Source organism: Prunus mume, linkage group LG1 (genome assembly GCF_029339155.1).
Source record: "Prunus mume cultivar Tortuosa linkage group LG1, ASM2933915v1, whole genome shotgun sequence".
Lineage (NCBI taxonomy): Eukaryota > Viridiplantae > Streptophyta > Magnoliopsida > Rosales > Rosaceae > Prunus > Prunus mume.
Window position 1 is genome coordinate 28,669,507 of NC_142698.1, and position 20,798 is coordinate 28,690,304.

The window sequence follows — 20,798 nt, forward strand, 5'->3', positions numbered from 1 at the left end:
ATTCATTCCTTGTATTTGGGTGTTGATCATAAGTACTATTTTGATTAATATTTGACGCGTAAAGTAATAGAATCGGTCGAGAATTTTATTTCATTTATAAAAAGTAATTTAAAAAAACAGAGAGAATGTTCGGTACAGGGGCAAATTTGGTATAAGAAATTAACGTCCAAAAAAGGCTTCACAGCGTGGCAACATTGAAAAAGGAACATTTTTTGGGCAAAATGGGGCACTTCATAAAGTACCTTTGGAAGCTCATACATACAGTTGAGGAGGATATGCAATTAAAATGGAGATCAAAGGGCAGGGAAAGCTTTAGTTATGAAACCTAGGATGAGAGAATGCCACGAAATCATTGAAATTTCCGTGTAAATTTAAAGTTCAGTGGTTTCAACCGAAATTTTAAATGGGGATTTGGTAATAACAACATGAACCAATTCATGCCAGCGGACATAAATAATTTAATTGATGACTCTGTGGATGAACTTCATCCCAAAAATATCATTGGATGAATTAACGTATGGTTATCCACTCGTTTTTGGATGATCCGAGCCTTAAATTAAGGGAGATATTGCGGCATGGACATTCCAAAAAAGTTATGGAAAAACATTCACTTCTTAAAATTGACGACGAATTTTTTAAAAACTTCAAAGAAAACAAAAACTAGAAGAATTTGACTGAGTGTCAAAAGGGGTTATGCCCTCTCCTCTATAACATTGAAAATAAATTGCTCTTCGAAAGTGTTTGAATCCTTTTTAAGGATGTCTATAACAACTCCGTCATTTGGCGAAAAATAAAATAAAAAAACAATTGGGTGAGAAGGAGCCTTTTCTTGTTGTTGCTTAGAACGATCTTTGATTTTACACCATGCATCACCATAATTGAAAACTCTAATCTTATCTTTCAAAGTGAGAAGGACCTGGGTATCTATTGCCCTCTTCTTTTCCGGAACCAATCAATTTGGTCACACGTAAGTAACAACAAAAAGTAAGAGAAATGAAGTCGTTGTTTCAATGAATTTTGGTTGCCTTAAATATTCGGAGACTAAGTCTTTTGGTCCTAAAAAAAACTTAGGCACAAATTTATGAAGGGCGATGAAAGTTACCCAAATCAGCTACCAAAGTTTTTAGTCGCTTATTATTTTTAAGTTTCTTGCCACGCATCTCACATTCCAAAATTATTTTTCACATATTTTCCCCATCTTCATCGCCCAATATGCTCAACAAGGTTTATCATGTGCAAAAATCCAACTAACTTTTTGGTCGTCTTTGTGACACCGGTGGAAAAAACTTATAATCTTATTGCAAATGAATTGTTTTTTTTAGTATAAACCTTAATCACTTACTTAAATAATTGTGTCATTTTAATTATTGCAACAAATTTTCCTTCAATAAAATCAAAAGTATTTTGCTCAAGCCTAAACTGTCAATAGTGGTTTGGTTTGATTTGGTTTGATTTCTCCGTAGTTTTAGTTCACATTATAGTAAAATCGCACTGTTAACGATTTATTAATTTGATCACGATTAAGAAGTGAAACTGATCCAAATCATACCGCACCTCCTTGGTTCATAAACCTATCACGAATGTTGGATGATTCATGAATATTCTTCTTATTAATCCCTAAAATATTTCGCATGAACCCACCAGCTTTAATAAAATTTCATCGCTTGATTGATTCCTTGCCACAAAACAATGGTGAGACAAATCAGAAAAGCATTCAATTTTTATGATCGAATTTAACACCTCGTGCACGGCAAGCTGTGGATTGAATTTGGTTACGTCCACCACAAAAAGAAGGCTAATAATAATGAAACGAAAAAAGACAAAAGTAAATGAAAACGAACTGAAAATGCAACAAATATAATCATAGCCTGCTTAATATTCAATGCTAAGATTATGTCAAATTTGAATAGAGAGACAGAGACAGAGAGACAGAGGCAGAGACATAGACAGAGAGAGAGAGAGAGAGGACTTGGTCCAACTCCAACCAAGGGAAAGCAAAAATAATAGAGGATTAGGTGTTATAATTAAGGATTAGTATTATTAGATTACTTGTTTGAGTTGCCAAGCACTTTTCATAAGTTGTTATCATCCAAATGCTAGTGGGCATACCACATACGTGTGGATGAAGCATCGGAACATTTGGTAGAATTTAATGGCATACCTACCATAAAAATAAAATAAATAAATAAATAATTTTGAAAAATAAAAATAATTCGTGAGCTTTTTTGGCATACTGTCTAGCTGTCTAGCTGTCTAGCTTAGCTAATTGAGTTGGGTTGAGGAAAGCGAATGCTGTGTTTGGCCTTGTTAATTATGGAAAGGTGTGCTGAAAATGAAGGCTAAATATAAAAGATTATCTCAAATTTTGTGCATAATTTGGTGGAGGCTTGCTAAACAAGTTAAAGATCCCGTGTTAGTGAGAAGTTTGGTCTAAAAATTCAAGAACCATTCGTGTAATAAATTAACGTTATGCACCTTCTTCTGCTTGTTTGTCCCAAAAAAAAGGTTCAATGAGTTTTTTTTTTAAATTTAAATTTTTTTAATATATATATATATAAAGTAAAAAGTAGAGAATTGTGAAACATTCAAAATACTAGAAAATGCCCTTAGTTAATGCAAATATTAAGAATTAAAATTATTAATTAAATGAGATTAATATGGTGAATTCACAATCTTTCATATTAAAAAAAAATTATAATTATAATCAAATCAAATAATTGATACTATTTTTATGGAACACAACTACCCATTATCTTTTTTAATTATAAATTAAATTAAATTTTTTTTTAAAAAAAAAACCTCTCACAAGCACGGAAGTGCGTGTGAAGAGGCTAGTTATACTAAAAGAAAAAAAGGTAATGAGAAAAACCTCTATAATTTCACTACTAGAAAAAGGAGACAAGGCTGCGGTTTGCCTAGCTGTGTTGGGATCCATCGTTTATAGGCCGGGATATCATTCACAATGACAGATAGTTAATGGCGACGCAACTATCATAATCACGTAATCTGTGTATAAGATGTAGCCAACACCTTTTGATCACGGGTTGTTTATGGCAAATATGAATATAGGTCACGAGTTGTCTATAGCTGAGCATCTCCAAGGGAGATGTCAAATACCAAACATCAAATTTAAATTTGATGGCTGATGTGGCTATTTGACATCTTACACAACTTTACACTCCACCTGATATGTCAAATTAAATTATTATTTTATTATATTTTAGTGTTGATTTATTTTTAATTAAAAAGAAAAGAAAAGAAAAGAAAATATTCATTTGACATCATACTTTTGGGATGTCAAAAATAACATCTTAACCTCCAACCTTCATTCCACATCAGCTTTGACACATAGGTTGGAGTGATGTGAGATGTTATTTCTAGCTGTTAAAGGTCTATGTGACACTTTTGACACATCGGTTAGAGATACTCTTCTAAATAAAATAGGTGAGAAAATAGTAGCATTCTTTTTCTTTTAAGTTCTTAGTTATTATTTATTGCATACTTGACCAATTAGATAGCATGCCAATGTAGTTGGAGAATAAGTTTCATATCATAATGGGCGAAATGATTAAGCTTTGTTTGGAGTTTAAATATGGTCATTAATGTGGTGGTAATCTTAGGTCTAATTATGTAATCATGACCATTTTCAAATTGTGAATAGATAAAAGTGCAAAGTGTTTTTCATCTTTTTTTATCGTGACCAGAAAAAAAAATCAAAAGAATTATGGGAGTAATTTAGGATGACAAATTTGCCGGAGTCCATGAGTTTATACATCTAAATCAAGTTAAGAGAATTATTGATTTTCCTAATCATTCCAGCATAGAATGAAAATAGGAATTCCACAAGGCTAGTGATTTCAACAGTCATTTTTTGAGCCTTTTAGACTCATTACGTGAGTACATAATTATTATAAAATATTTAGTTTCAAGTGCCGATGAGTAAAAATAAGCGCCTAAATTATTATTTTTCCACAAAGTCATTTGTGGAAACAACCATGCGGATGCATATGAGCCAATGAAGCCCTCTCAACTCTCAACTCAACATTCATGGCACTCATTGAAATACTCTAGCAACACATTCATGACAAACTGCTTGATAAAATGCCTCAAAGAGGGGAAATATAAGAACAAACAAAAAATGGTTTGAAAGGTTCATCTTGCCTCTAGGAAGAAAAATACTAAGACTATCATCAGCACGATAGATTGAACGTACTAACAATAATTGAACTCAAGAGCCAGAAGAAAAAAAAAATTCCAGATATTCCTTGGTTGTCCCAAGCATCTCAAAAATTGTCACCTTCATTGTCTGCCCTGACGTAAACGGCAACATTCCATTATTGGAGTGAGAGTGCTAATAGTACATTGGTTTAGGAGAGCTACATCAGAAAATGCCATTATATTGTGAATCAAAGTCAGGATAAAGACACAGGGATTGTGGTTTTTATTAGGCTATCCCAATTTATGTGATGTTAATTGTCTCTCGTGAGTAGTAAACAATACACTCGACGTAGGTTGTGGTTAGAAAGTCTCTTGGGAACCTTTGAAAACTTGAACATTTCCCCAATCTAGTATTGGCCAACAAAGAAAAAAAAAGGGTATAAATTGTCCCTTTTTTTAGATACATCGAGTACCTAATCTAAGGGGAACGGCGAAAGGCTCACACACACTGGAATTCAAACTGGTGTTATGGGGTTTGCAATTGAAGACTGCAACCACTGAGGTAAACACCCACTGGCAAGTATAAGTTGTCCTTGGTTAATCAATAATTGGAGTGAAATACTTTGATTAGACTCCTTTTCTATAGTAAAAAATTAATTAATGTCACCATTATATAGGTTAACAGTCCACTCATACTATATCCTAAAATATAAACTTGTCTTCCATTTATATGATAATTTGTGATGTTACGGTCGCACTCAAATATCTTTTCTTTGGTCTAACATTAGTGAACTGTTCCCGGAAATAAGACCCACAAAGCATGGTGACCCATTCAATTATTTTTCCCTAGAAAAAAGCATAGGCTAATTAAGGAACATGGACCACCAAAGGCAAAGCCACATGCTAAGGTACCTGCGGCGGCAGGACCTATGTGCCCCATAATACAAAGCGGGAAGGAAGGAGTCCTTATTTTGTGTTTGAATTCTTCATGCGAAAAAGTGGTTCGGGCTCTTTTTCGCTTAATTTAGTGATGTTGGGCATTCGGTATGCTTTAGGCCTCGGTAGAGCGCGTGATTTACAAGATAACAAACGTTTGGTAAGATCCTAAGTATGGATTTAGTAAACTTAGACTGACAGATCAATATACTATATGCCGTAAGTTTTGATTACCTCCGTTTTGGGGAATTGTGCTCCTTTTATAAATCTTGGGAGGTGTGCAAATTGTGTAGAATTTCGATGTGAGACTGTGAATATTCACTGTGGATATGCCATGTGCCCAGTGGGTATTTGTGTTTTTATTCTGCGATCGGCATGTACGGGTGCTGAAAGCTTCCTTGCCGATGACGCGCGTTGTCCACGTGTTTAGTTCTTATTGATCGCTGATTCTGATATAAACAGAATCCAATCATATGTTTTAGGGCCAGCACTTCAATATATAGGTCATATGAGGAACAACGACAGAGACCATTCATATATTGTTTAATTGGGAAGCAAGAAAAACAAAGGCTCATTTGCCCTGTTTATATGGGATTATATTCCTTCGTCACATGAGTATTTAACAATTAAATCCTCAAAATATAGGTCCCATTTATAAATAGACACTGCTTCATTCCTTCTTTAGATAAAGTTATTCATACTTCTTGCGAATCATAGTTTGACAAATATATAAAAATATATTATCAAGATATAAAAATAAAAAAAATCTCTGCATACTTATCAAATAATAATTGATAGAAAAATAGGAGTTGTTACTTTCAGAAGGAGGTAAGTATTTTCGTTTATAAATTAGGGTTATGTTGGGGCTGAGCCAGACGCTGGAAGCCATGCAGACAAGGGAAATGGAGGGCCGCCAATCAGGAATTTGAATTGGAACATCTCTGAAATTGCTTTGGGCTCATTGGCCCTATCACTTATATACAATGTGTGAGCTGTAGAAGCACATGCTCTGCCTATGTATAAATTTTGTGGGGTTTGTCTGTCTGCATGAGAGAGGGAGAGCGAGCATGTGCTGAATTATTTATTTAATTTTTGTGTGAGAGCGAGGGAGCAAACTAGTAAAAGTAATGTTATGTCCTTAGAATAGTGGAATTTTTTTAATCACTAAAGGTGTAACATTGTGTTGAGATGAGATGGGAGCTAGGGCATGGAAAATAGTGTGTACTGTTGTTGAGTTAGAGAGTGGTGTCCAAGAAGGTGTTTCCATGGTTTAGTGTAGCAAGTTTGGGAAGCTGAGGAGGACCAAATGCCTAGAGTGTACAAGAGACTCCACTACACCAGTACATGTTGTTATGCAATGTGGTCCATCTTGTAGGTTTAGGTTATCCTTTATTTTATTTTATTGAAGGATATAATCTAAACACACACATATATATATATTAATAATGAGACAAACTCACAAAGAAAATGTATAAAAACAAGAAAAATTATTAATATACTAAAAAACATCTAAAAACAACTGAAGATAAAATTATTATAATACTAAAAAGATTAGGTTTAGAAAAAAAAACCTAATTTCCAGTAATTTTAAATTGGTTAATTTTGTCCATGTAATTTCCAGTTCCAAGCAATTCCAGAACACCTGTCAATTTCTGTCAAATCTCTCTTGAACTTGTAATCCCTTCTGACAGCATGCTGATCGAAAGAAACTTGTAAAAATCAACTAGGTCGGACCTGAATTCAACTGGGCCTAACCAAAATAAACAATTGGAATACGTGGCTAGAAGAAAAAATAAAAGGCTTTGGTAGGTTGAGGGTTATCTGGCCTGGTTGTTTGGCTTTTTGGGCCTCTAGCCCACACAGTACCAAAAACAAAAAGAGTTATTCTACAACACCCAACAATTATATATTCAGACACCCAATCCCATCCCATAGATAACATGATACAACTTAAGTGGTAGTGCCCCAATTTGTAATATAGGTTGAATCATGCTATGCTCAGGTTCGCTTCTCACGTTTTGCACGAGAGATGAGGATTTGGAAGTGGAGGAATAATGGCACTGGTAATGGTGGGCCTCGATCTCTGAGTCTTTACACTTATCCAGCAAACGGATATAATAAGAGACTTAGGTCAGTTGATTAAGATAATGACTCATTTCTTTATATCCGAATTTAATTTCCCTTTCGATAACATTAGAGTAATTTAAAATATCGCATTCCATCCCACCGATAAAAGTAGGCTGATGAAGCTAAATGTGAGTGACTTCTATCTCAATTTTTACTTACAAATATGGAGATATGAGAAATAGAGAATCCTCTATCAGTGAGTTAATAAGGGAAGTGCACCAAGAGGGCATGCACCTACACCTTTTGCTGGTGAAGGATAAAAACCCGTGACAAATTATTCGTAAGATATGTTATAAAAATACACAACACTCCTGATATGATTCAATTTTTCATGGTTTTCTCTTCTTTTGTCTGTCACGAGAATTGGCTATGATTTGATGGTCTTGTGACCTAATGTAAGAAAACACGGCGAAAAGAAACAACATCAAACCCTAGAAACGGTAGAGTTGAGAAAATTCTCAAAGTTTTATTGATAACTAAATGATAATGATTATGACATTCAAAAGTTGTTTATATATAGTGCGTGTTTAGTGTTTTGAGGTTATTTGCAATGTTAAAATTGTGTTTTGAAGTCTAAATTCTCTAAAAAATATAAAACACAGTTTTAACATTGCAAATGACTTCAAAACACTAAACACGCACTATATAGAGTCTTATTCATCTGGTTGTTCCCTTTCGAAATAATGTATTATGGAACCGGACACCTCCCAACTTCAAAAAATTCAAAATCTATTTTTCTTAGATGGAGCATGGTTGCATGAACTAATGCGCAAGGTGTCCTACCAATGGACCATGGTTGTGAATGGCATATGAACCCTCATCAGTGTCATAAAAACTTTTTGAGCATGTTCCAGGCCTTGTGTTGTAATGCCAATTATCCTCAAAATCCCTCAAGTGGAGATATTTTTTCCAAGTCAACTAGACAATGGCATGAATTGGTGGATTAATTGAAGTGTATCCGCATCAACCTCAGCGCGAGAGAAAATTGATGCAGCACTTGTATTGAACACACCTATTTTAGAGTTTATAGTTAAGGTTTTCAATGAAAAAATAATAATTATATGGAGACGTAAAATCGCGAATAGTTTCATCAATAAACACAATATCAACATAAAAAATATAAGTAAAAGATTCAAATCTAAAGAGACAGAGTGGTAAAATGTTACATACTACATTTCAAGTTCCTCAAGGTTGGGTTGGAAACTTGATCACATTGGGCACTCATTATTTGCAGAAGATTCCTATACCCAGAAATGAAAGACTTTTATGGTGGTGGGAAAAGGCATATGCATGAAATGTGGCCCTTAAACATGGATTTGATGATAAAGCTACAAGCCTACAAATATATCAATTTTGTCATAATTGGATTGCTTACTATGATATCCTTTGGGCCCCAACCACCCTCCACGACGCCATCCTTAACCTTTGCTTATGTCAACTATCAGTGAAAATTGGCTGGTAGCCTCTTTTTTTCTTTCTTTTCCTTCTCTCATCTCTCCTCTCTCTCTCTCTCTTTTCATTCTTTTCTTTCTATCTTCTCTGTCTCTTTCTTTTTTCTTCCTTTTCTCTCTCTCTCTCTCTCTCTCTCTCTCTCTCTTTTCTTCCTTTTCCTTCTCTCTTTCTGTGAAAAAAATATTACCTATAATAATAATTATTTTTTTGTCTCACACAAACCCCAAGCCCGCCTGTAATTTTTTTTGTTTTTGTCTCGCACAAGGACAATTGTTTCAGAGATTTCAGAAATTAGTTTTTGTATTTGTAGATATAGATGCATTTGAGGGTAAGACTCATTACGTACTCCTCATTATGTGTATATTTTTATATTTATTAATGAAATTCACTCATACTATTGAGTTTAGTATATAAGTTTTGCCCAGTCGGCTTTCGAATCTGGAACTGCCACTAAGTTTGTGTGTGTGAGAAATCCTCATCTTGTCGTTTTGACTACCACTTGTGCTAAAAAAGAAAAGAAAAAAGAAATGGATATAAGGAGGCACTTTAACCATAAGCAAGAAAAGAAAGGGTGGCATGTATACATGATTTAAAAGTGACAATTTTGTAAGAGTATCCACAATGACATGATGTATATGAGGATGTATGTTAAATATACATCCCTTGTCACTGGAATCGTCTCTAATGGGAAGATATAAAGGGATATAAATATACATCACCATCATGGAAATGTAAAATAAAATGTACATTTACATATATTTTTACATCTTTTGTAGGCGGGACCCACCCGAGAAAAGATAGGAAAAATTATACATCTTAGATTTACATCATTTTCTATTGAAGCAAAAAATGTATTTACATTCATTAGAGGTGTGAATAAAATATAAAAGTAGTTTTACATCTCAAAAAATACACATTCCTACTGTAAATGCTCTAAGAAAGCTTGTACTGACGACTCGAAAATGAAAAGTGCGCTCATCCGAGCGTCTAAATGAAGATTTATGATCCGTGATAGCGGAAAGAGTTGCAAAAGTGGGTCCTACTCACGTCCTACCTGGTTTTTCAGACTACAAGTCAATGCAGCAGTCAACCCAAATACTTAAGGCCAACTGGTTCACACTAATCACGGCATTTAAAGTTGTTTAAAAGAAGACACTTCCATTGAACTCACCCACTTGATCCCCTTGGCCTTTAGCGGCACTTGTATTTTTCTCCTACTCATTAAATCCAACATGAATCTCTTCCAAAATCTGAATCAAAACCAATCCAAACCCGTCCTCAGTTTTTCTTCTCTCAGATCTCTAGCCACTCCCACTTAATTCCCTTTGAACTCAAGCCTGATCAAAGAAAGAGCACTACAACCAGCCATGGCCAAAATGAGCAGTTCCAAAGCCAGTAATGGCAGCAGAAAAAACAGTGAACTGCTTCCATTTGCAGTCCATGTGGTTCGAGGAAGATGGTTCTCTGTGTTTGCCTCCTTTCTCATCATGGCTGGAGCTGGTGCTACTTACCTCTTTGGTGTCTACTCCAAGCAGATCAAGTCCTCTCTTGGCTATGACCAAACAACCCTCAACTTGTTAGGGTTCTTCAAAGACCTTGGTGCAAATGTTGGTGTCCTCTCAGGCCTTATTGGTGAAGTCACCCCAACCTGGTTTGTGCTCCTAATTGGCTCAGCCATGAATTTTGCAGGCTACTTCATGATTTGGCTGGCTGTGACTGCCAAAATTCCCAAGCCAAAAGTTTGGCACATGTGCCTTTACATTTGCATTGGGGCCAACTCTCAAAACTTTGCAAACACAGGAGCTCTTGTCACTTGTGTCAAGAATTTCCCAGCTAGCAGAGGTGTTATGCTTGGTCTGTTAAAAGGTTTTACTGGGCTTAGTGGAGCCATATTTACTCAAATTTACTTGGCTGTCTATGGAAACAATTCAAAATCCATGATTCTTCTCATTGCTTGGCTTCCTGCTGCTCTATCAGTAGTTTTTGTGTACACCATTAGACCCATGAAGCTTGTTAGGCAACCCAATGAGCTCAGAGTCTTTTACCATTTCCTCTATGTCTCAATTGCCCTTGCACTTTTCCTCATGGCTATGATTGTAGTTCAAAAGCAAGTTTCTTTCTCCCAAGCTGCCTATGCTGGAAGTGTCACAGTGGTTTGTGTGTTCCTCTTTGTCCCTCTTGGCATTGCCATTAGAGAGGAGCTGCTTCTCTGGAACCTCAAGAAACAACCTGGTGATCCTCCAACTGAGTTGACCATTGAGAAAGTACCACAGACAATTGAAGCGAAAGAAGATGCATTGCCATCAAATTCCTCAAAAGAGCAAAAACAGGACACAAAGATATCTTGTTTTGCTGACATATTCAACAAGCCAGAAAGAGGAGAAGACTACACCATTTTACAAGCATTACTAAGTATTGACATGCTCATTTTGTTCATCGCGACGCTATGCGGACTCGGGTCAAGTTTGACAGCAGTAGACAATTTGGGGCAAATTGGTGAGTCTCTGGGATATCCAACCAAAACAATAAGCTCTTTTGTGTCATTAGTTAGTATATGGAACTACTTTGGGAGAGTCTTTTCTGGGTTTGTCTCTGAAAGCCTATTGGTAAAGTGGAAAGTCCCCAGACCCCTCATGATGACCCTTGTTCTTCTTCTATCATGTGTTGGCCATCTCCTCATTGCCTTTCCAGCCCCTGGTTCAGTTTATGTGGCATCCGTGATCATTGGGTTTTCTTTTGGTGCCCAACTCCCGTTGCTTTTTGCGATCATTTCTGAAATCTTTGGCCTCAAGTACTATTCTACATTGTTCAATTGTGGACAACTAGCAAGTCCCCTTGGCTCCTATATACTGAATGTGAAGGTCACTGGAATGCTCTATGACAGAGAGGCATTGAAAGAGCTAGCAAAGAAAGGGATGGCTAGGTCTTCGGTGAAGGAGCTGATTTGCCTTGGGAGCCAATGCTATAGGTTGGCTTTCACAATTTTAGCTTCAATCACATTCTTTGGTGCTCTTGTTTCACTGGTTTTGGTGATCAGGACCCGGGAGTTCTACAAAGGTGATATATACAAGAAGTTCACAGAGGAAGCAGAAGATGCATAGATTTAATTTAATTTAATTTAATGGAAAGACTACATATCAAATGTAAAGATCTGGAGTTTGATCTATTATGAACTCAGAATTGTGGGATCAGAGATTCTTCTATCAGTTAGTTCACAAATGAACTGCACTAAAAACTTCTGGAACCTTTCCAGGTCAACAGAAAAACCTGTGACAAATTATTGTAAGTCAATGGCCCAATGTTTTTGGATTCATGTGGCTTTTCCCTTTTTTGCTTCTTCCTTTACAGATGCTCAATTTTGTCTGTCATGAGGTTTGGCTATGATTTATGGTTCATCCGTAGTTACTATTGTTGTTAAAGAAATTTAATTCACGGACTATATACAACACCATGTATTACAACAAACCTTGCCATCTGACTAACTATTAAGCAGGAAGAGAAGGCCAAGGAAGTTGGTGATCTGATGACTGGGGACTCTTCCCATATATATTGTTCACCAGAATTTTTCGTCAGACCTACTGCGAGTGGAAAAACAGTTCCAAGTGGCGGTCCAAATCGAATCTTATGCAAAAATAGCTAAAACACCTCTCAACAATGGAAATGGATTAGGCATTGAAGTGTCACTATTGAAAATGAACATGCAACCGAGATCAATAGGATCCTCTCCTTATATTTGCTGTACAGAGAACCATAATATCAATACTGAAAATACAAGGATCTTAACTCAAAGAGACGAGTGGCAAAAGGTGGATGCTAAGCTAGTACTACATAGATTCTTCAACTGCATTTGTAAATGATTAGTGGGGGAATGCATGACCAAGGGTAGGGTATAAAAATGAACCTTTTAAGTCCTATAAGAATTACTCTTGGAAACTTTGATCCTTTCCTGCACTTGATTGCAGCAGAATCTGACCCAGAAATGAAAGATTTGGGGCCATATTACATTTTTATTCATGTAATTTGGCAGGAATCTCTTTAGTTTAAGAGGTTGCTCCCCTCTTATTGATAGAACTGGAGTTCACATTATATCTTGGGAAAACAGAATGCTCTGATATATGCTGGGAGGGAGGTTGCCTCTCATCAAGCATGTTCTTTGCAACATCCAGGTGTTTTGGGCATTCATCCCATCTCAAGTTTCCTAGGAAGGTTGAGATCTTTCCTTAAGGTGACTTGGGTTTTTATGTAATTGCCCCCAAAATCCGAGGGAGGCCATGGCATTAAGAGCCTCCATTGCTGGAACAAAGCCTTAATGCTTCCTTTGAAAGTTCATAGAAATCCTATGAAATTCAACAATAGATCAACCTGAAATTGAATGAATTGTCCTTGTACAAAGCCTGACACTAGACTAGACTTCCCAGGTCCAGCATCCCCAAGAAGAACCTCAAGCACAGTAACAAACATCACTGAGATTTTTTCGAAAGGGAATTAATAAGCAAAAACAAAAGAGAACTTTTCATCACATAATACTTAGTTACTTTTCTTCATGTGAAAAGCTATGATTCTTGCCTCAATATTAACCAGACCAAGATAAAAAAGAAGAAAGAAAAAACAAAACTTTGGCCTACTAAACAGCTAGGCCAAAGTTTAAAACCCAAATTAAAGATCATTATAAGTTCATGAAAGCAACCAAAATCCATAAAGAAACATGAAAACCCGGGTATGAACTAGCATGGAAATCACAAGCATCTCAATATATGTGCATAATTATGCAGACCAATGTCAGAGATAAGAAAGATGACGATCTAAAATCTAAAGTTCAGGCTCAAATCAGGCCCATATCAGATTATTTCATAAGACAGCAATTGATCATCCAAGCAAAATCCATGAACAAAATAAACCAAACCCATGTCAAAATTCTCATTGAATCAGACGCAGACCGCTCAAAATTCCAATATTTCCTAGGAAGTTAGAAACCCAAACAAAACCTACAAAGAACAAAAGACAGGAAGGAACACATCAAGAACGCAGACAGACCAATCAGAAATCACAAAGGTTCATAAAATTAAAAAGAAATCAGGCTCCAGAGAAGGGCTTCTTTCAGAGCCAGGGTTTATGGAAGTCGCTTTATGAGGTCCGGAGACCCCTGCATTCGGGGTTTTGAAGAGGAAAGCAAAAGTGTCGTGTGGGCTTTTTAAGAAGCAACGGTCAAAAACTCAATAGGCTTTTACACCTTTATACAACGGTCTGTTGAAAACCATCACATCCGATGTGTATTCTGTGTCGTGTTTCTGGAGGAAAATCCTTAATGCTTTTTGTACATTATGGAAATAGCCAGGTCCTTCTTTCTACCCCCGGGGAAAGGCAAATGTGCAGTTTTCATGGTTTGAGAATTGGCAGCAATCATTGAGGCCTACCAATCCATATGGAATAATGTTTTTCTCTTATAATTTGATAATTTTGGGTCCTAATGCTTAGGTTGCCTCAATGGTGTAAGCAGTTCTTAGAATTGGCTTTGATCGGGTTATTAGGACTTGCTTGAGATTCTAATTTAATGGTAAATGCTCTCGGCTTGGGGAAAGTTGTTTAGCCCTAAGCGAAGTTTAATGGTCTAAGTTATGGTCTAAGTTTGGGCTTGCAGCCTACATTGAGACAGAGTAAGGTAATGAGTTAGGATTATGATAGGTTAAAGGTTCGATTTGAGAATAAAAATAAAAAGGAAAATTGACTACTATAAACACAATTACTGTAATTTCTTTTGTGGGGTTTTCTTATCTTCCTTTTTGATTTTCTCTTTTGAATTTTAAAAAAGAATATGTTATTGTCTAAAAGGCTGTTTAATTTAATTTTTACCAACTTAAAAAGAAGAAAATTCATGTAGCATCAACTGGTGGGTATTGCCTTTTCAACGTGGATTTGGAGAATTGCAAAGGTAAGAGCATCATGAACTTTGTCATAATTGGATTGCAAGCATTATATATCGAGATTTTGGGGGATTCTTATCTTAAACTGATGTGGTGGAAAATGATTACCGTTGTCTTATCGATCTTGCATCTCTCTCTTCTTTGCTGGTACTCCAAGTTTACCTTCTTGTAGCAAAATAAGGTCTACACTTTGTCCCATATTTTCCAGTGAATTTCTTCAATTCCAGATAAAGCTTCAAGTATTAGCAACTTTGATTTTGACCCTACTAGATATGCCAATTTTAGATGTTATGAACTAACTTGAACAAATGTCATACAAAATATCAGGAATTTTGGCCCACATAAAACCCAAAAAGAATAAGAACAAAATATCATATATAACCTTGCAGTACAGTTGGTATATGAGTGGTTAGGATCATTGCGGTTGATGAGGTTCAGTTGTTAATATGAGTAGAAAAGGAGAAATTGTGTGTGGTTATAACATTGTGATTTATGATATGGAACACATTTAGTATAACATGAATGAATTAGTAATACCGCGTAATAGTATTTTGTCAGATCGAAAAACTAAAGCGTGAGGATTGTGTTACCATATAAAGTTTCACATTATTTATGATATGGTTGTGCCAAATGCATCTACTGCCCAGAAATTAAAAGTATAAGAAACAAAAAAATTATGATATAACTGTTGTAACCATAACACAAGTATAATCAACCAAAAAAGAGGAAACCAAATATAACCATAATGCAAAATTGAGGTAAGTTTTTACTCAACAAGCTAAAGAAGAACAATTTGAAAACAAGTGCATGACGTAACAAAAATCCCATTTGACTTGTATTAACAACAGAAAAAATTGAACAAAAGAGAACAAAATCGGGTCTGTTTGGTAATAATGGATATGATTTTAAAAACAGAACCACGGTAATCAAATGAGTTTGAGTTGCATTGTAAGACAGTTTCATTGGACTAATATGAGAAGTATGAACCTTAAACATCGGCTCACACAAAATTAACTCGCTCACTTTTGCGCTACCTAATCGGCTTACTATATATAAATTCTGTGACTTGTTCAAAATCTTTTCCAATAACTGATCTCCCAGTCAATCCAATACCATCTGTAACTTTTCTTTTCTTAGGTCTCTGCCAAACGTATAAAAGGTTAAATCTTTCAAGCAAAAGTTGAATCTTTCTAGCCAAAATGAGCAGTTCTATCAATAGCAGCAGCAGCAGCAGAAGCAGTTGTGGATTGTGTCCATTTGCAGTGCAGGTGATTAAGGGAAGATGGTTCACAGTTTTTGCCTCTTTTCTCATCATGGCTGGAGCTGGTGCAACTTATCTCTTTGGTGTGTATTCAAAAGACATCAAGTCCACTCTTGGATATGACCAAACCACCCTCAACTTGTTAGGCTTCTTCAAAGATCTTGGTGCAAATGTTGGTGTGCTCTCAGGCCTAATTGGTGAGGTAACTCCAGCTTGGTTTGTGCTCCTTGTAGGTTCTGCTATGAATTTTGCAGGGTACTTCATGATTTGGCTTTCTGTGACTGAGAAAATTGAAGCCTAAAGTTTGGCAGATGTGTCTTTACATATGCCTTGGAGCCAATTCTCAGAATTTTGCAAATACAGGAGCTCTTGTCACTTGTGTCAAGAATTTCCCAGAGAGTAGAGGTGTTATGCTTGGTCTGTTAAAGGGTTTTACTGGGCTCAGTGGAGCTATTTTTACCCAAATTTACTTGGCAATTTACCCAAATGACTCAAAATCTTTGATTCTTCTAATTGGATGGCTGCCTGCTGCACTATCAGTTGTTTTTGTTTACACCATTAGACCAATGAAAGCTGTTAAGCAACAAAATGATCTGAGAGTCTTTTATCACTTCCTCTATATCTCAGTCTCCCTTGCATTGTTCATCCTGGCTATGAATCTCATTCAAAAACAGGTTGCTTTCTCCCAAGCTGCCTATGCCGGAACTTCTGCTGTCGTTTGTCTGTTCCTCTTTCTCCCTCTTGCCATTGCAATTAGAGAAGAGCTAGTCCTCTGGAACCTCAAGAAAAAACCAGTTGATCCTCCAACTGAGGTGTCCATTGAGAAGCCACAAGAAATTCAAGAAATAAAGGATGATTTAGATTTGCAAGTACAGAACACAAAGAGCACAACTTGTTTTGGTGACATTTGCAATAAACCAGAAAGAGGAGAAGACTATACAATTCTACAAGCACTCCTGAGCATGGACATGATGATATTGTTCATCGCAACATTTTGTGGACTTGGGTCAAGTTTGACAGCAGTAGACAACTTGGGTCAAATTGGTGAGTCTCTGGGATATCCAACCAAAACAATAAAAACATTTGTGTCCTTGGTGAGCATTTGGAACTACTTTGGGAGGGTCTTTTCTGGGTTTGTCTCTGAAACACTAATGGTAAAGTGGAAGGTTCCAAGAACACTCATGATGACCTTTATGCTTGTTCTTTCATCTCTTGCCTACCTCTCCATTGCCTTCCCATTCCCTGGTTCAGTCTATGTGGCATCAGTGATCATTGGAGTTTCTTTTGGTGCTCAATTGACATTGCTTTTCACAATCATTTCTGAGCTGTTTGGCCTAAAGTACTATGCCACATTGTTTAATTGTGGACAACTAGCAAGCCCACTTGGGATCTTATATTCTGAATGTAAAGGTTACTGGGATGCTCTATGACAGAGAGGCATTGAAACAGCTAGCAGAGAAAGGGTTGACTAGGTCATCAGTGAAGGAGCTGACTTGCCTTGGGGGTCAATGCTATAGGCTGTCTTTCTCCATTTTAGCTGCTGTCGCATTCTTTGGTGCTCTTGTTTCTCTGGTTTTGGTGATGAGGACCAGAAAGTTCTACAAAGGTGATATATATAAGAAGTATAGAGAGGCTGCATAGGTTTCTGTTGATTCCAAAAACTTAAACTCCAACAGCATCTTAAGGGCACTCCCTATATTGTTTCGTTAGATTCTCCTAATTTTAAGTTTAGTTTTTTTTTTTCAATTGTTGTTCAAGAATTGCATATAATAAGTTTTTATATATATATATAACAAAAAGCGGAGAATGTAAAAAATTTAAAATACCAAAAATTTAATATGGAGGTCTAAAATCATGATTTCACCTATTTGAGTTCACGGTAATCATTGGATTAAACAATCAATATATTGTCATTATTAGTGTGTGGTTCATAATAATCGATATCGTTACCAATTAAACTAATAAGAATAACTCTTAAAATAAATTATAAATTCTAAGGTTAACTGCCAATCTTAGACAGTTGAAGATAGCCAATTCAGCAAGCTTAGACAGTAGTCATCATTCCTTCCTATATGTATGTGCATCCCCCTACTAGTCAACAGTCCACACTTCTTCTCTTTGTTTGTAAAGGATGATTCAGATTTGCAAGTACAGAACACAAAGAGCACAACTTGTTTTGGTGACATTTGCAATAAACCAGAAAGTGGAGAAGACTATACAATTCTACAAGCACTCCTGAGCATGGACATGATGATATTGTTCATTGCAACATTTTGTGGACTTGGGTCAAGTTTGACAGAAGTAGACAATTTGGGTCAAATTGGTGAGTCTCTGGGATATCCAACCAAAACAATAAGCACATTTGTGTCCTTGGTCATGAGCATTTGGAACTACTTTGGGAGGGGCTTTTCTGGGTTTGTCTCTGACCTAATGGTAAAGTGGAAGGTTCCAAGAACACTCATGATGACCTTTATGCTTGTTCTTTCATCTCTTGCCTACCTCTCCACTGCCTTCCCATTCCCTGGTTCAGTGTATGTGGCATCAGTGATCATTGGAGTTTCTTTTGGTGCTCAATTGACATTGCTTTTCACAATCATTTCTGAGTTGTTTGGCCTCAAGTACTGACTAGGTCATCAGTGAAGGAGCTGACTTGCCTTGGGGGTCAATGCTATAGGCTGTCTTTCTCCATTTTAGCTGCTGTCACATTCTTTGGTACTCTTGTTTCTCTGATTTTGGTGATGAGGACAAGAAAGTTCTACAAAGGTGATATATATAAGAAGCATAGAGAGGCTGCATAGGTTTCTGTTGATTCCAGAAACTTAAACTCCAACAGCATCTCAAGGGCACTCCCTATATTGTTTCGTTAGATTCTCCTTATTTTAAGCAGTATTTAGTTTTTTATTTTTTTCAATTGTTGTTCAAGAATTACTTGTAATAAGTTTAATCTATATAAATAAAGCAAAAAGCGGAAATTAAATTTAACAAATTTTTTTTTAAAATTTCCCTACGAGTCGCTCTCTCGCTACTCGAGAAGAGTCATGCGTAAAATATTAGGGTTTAGGCTTTTCATGTTCAGTCGTCATCCCTTCCTTGTCCTAACCACATTCGTTTTCATCCATGTTCAGTTGCCCTTGTCATCCTCCTCGACTTGACAGCTTCGAGTCACTTTTCTTCCACGTCGAGTCGTTGTTGTTTGTTTTCCATGTCGAGTCGTTGTCGTCACTCCTCTCTTCGACTTTGGGGTGCTTGCCTCACTGTTGTCTCTTTCAAATCTTGGGCATTGGTTTTATCGTTCTCTTTCTCCTCGGTGCGTCGCCGTCTCTAGTGGTTGCCTTTGGATGGTGGTTTCATGGGTCTGCTCATACTATTGTGTCGACAGTTTCCAAGTCAACAACAATCATAGTGCAAGCTGCTTTGTTGTGGTCGGCGGTCACGGTGGAGGTGGCTTTCTCACACCTCCTCCGTCGTCTGATTTGCGACCTCAAGCCTTATCTTCAAGAGAAGATGACCGCTTTCTAGAGATTTGGCATGGGTGGCTCTTCACCTAGGGTCTATAGCTTTGGTCCTCATTTTCACGGTGTTGGGCCAGGTTTTTGGCAACTAGTGTTGTTGAGTACCATCCTTTTACCCATCTTTACGGGGTTTAGCTGGTTACTCTGCAATGGAAACTGCGAATTTGGGTGACGTTAGTGTCCTTCTTGACAAACCAATGGAGACTGACTCAGTAGAGTCTCCTGGACGCCTTCCTTAATGTGTTCTTGAGCATTCGTGGGCTTGACATCTGGCGAATGCTCTTATGCTTGATCCCCGTGTTCAGAAGTGGCTAGGCCAATTTTGTTATTGTTGCTTGGTGTTTTCTTCATTCTCCCCTTAACTGATTTTTGATTCTCTGCCTGTCTTAAGTACTATGTTTTCATAGGAAGTTTCTTTGTCAGTATTGAGATGATATAGCGTGCTTGGGGGCTTTTTTATTTATTTGTTTTCTTTCTTGGTCTGTTTGTGGTTAGTCTCTTCTTTGTGTTGCTCCTTGTAGATTTCTCTGCTCTCATCGCCAATTGTTATTAGAGGTGGCTGGAGATGGTGTGCTTAGTGGCTGTTTTCTTTCATCCTGGTGTATTGTGTTCTCTGTCTAATGTTCTCACTGTCTTGTGGCTGTACAAAAGATTATGATTTCATAGCAAGACTCTTTTGACAGTTGGATTGTGTTGTAGTGTTCTCGTTGGAGGTCTTTGCGTTGAAGGTCTATGTGTTAGTTTGCTGTTTTATTTTATCTTGCTCTAGCATTGGTTATGTGTGGCTATTTCAGACTCTCTTGTTAGTCTATGACATGTGTGGTACTCTTTCCTACCCTAAGGTTTATCCCTCAGAAAGGTTTTAACGAGGCCACTGTTTCGTGTCGTTCTATGTACGCTACTTTGATTCTATGAATGAATTCCATTTCTCACAAATGTAAAAGGCGGAGAATGAAAAAAATTCAAAATACCAAAAATTAATGACAAACATGATCTTATTTCTTTCTTTTCATTTTTTTTTGTTGGATTCTCTTTCTTAATTCTTAAGTTAAAAAATAATTGGCACCCTCACGTGTGTGCCAAGGGGCTAGTGTTAAGAAAAGACTTTCAGATTTAGCAACGTTAAAATAATAATAATAATAAAAAATCAAATATACTAGGAGAAAAACCAAATATAATGCAGTCAATGTCATAGGTTTGATTCCTCCCTGCGTTTCTATAAAAAAAACTAAATATATTTGCCCCAAAAAAAAAACACCAAATGTTCCTGAAAATTAATTAAATTTTTTTTGGCAGTCTGTTTTCTGTTTGGTACATAACGACCACAATTGAACAATTGAGTTTTGCATTTGCTACCCACCCATTTCGGTTGGGGGGGTCTTACTAACCCGAGAATAGGGGCGTGCTTTGTGGCACTATATCTCACTTGAC

General features: G+C 36.7%; 2 protein-coding genes and 1 pseudogene across 2 annotated transcripts; all 3 read left to right on the plus strand.

Annotated features, from left to right (window-relative positions):
- Positions 1–9,826: 9,826 nt before the first annotated feature.
- On the plus strand, positions 9,827–11,984 carry LOC103326070 (protein NUCLEAR FUSION DEFECTIVE 4). The gene has a single exon (XM_008228279.3). It carries the CDS (start codon positions 10,041–10,043, stop codon positions 11,772–11,774), a length of 1,734 nt encoding a protein of 577 aa, XP_008226501.2. The 5' UTR covers positions 9,827–10,040; the 3' UTR covers positions 11,775–11,984.
- A 3,712-nt stretch (positions 11,985–15,696) lies between these two features.
- On the plus strand, positions 15,697–17,623 carry LOC103327329 (protein NUCLEAR FUSION DEFECTIVE 4-like; annotated as a pseudogene).
- A 308-nt stretch (positions 17,624–17,931) lies between these two features.
- LOC148921525 (protein NUCLEAR FUSION DEFECTIVE 4-like) lies at positions 17,932–18,480 on the plus strand. The gene has a single exon (XM_089049076.1). It carries the CDS (start codon positions 17,932–17,934, stop codon positions 18,478–18,480), a length of 549 nt encoding a protein of 182 aa, XP_088905202.1.
- Positions 18,481–20,798: the final 2,318 nt, after the last annotated feature.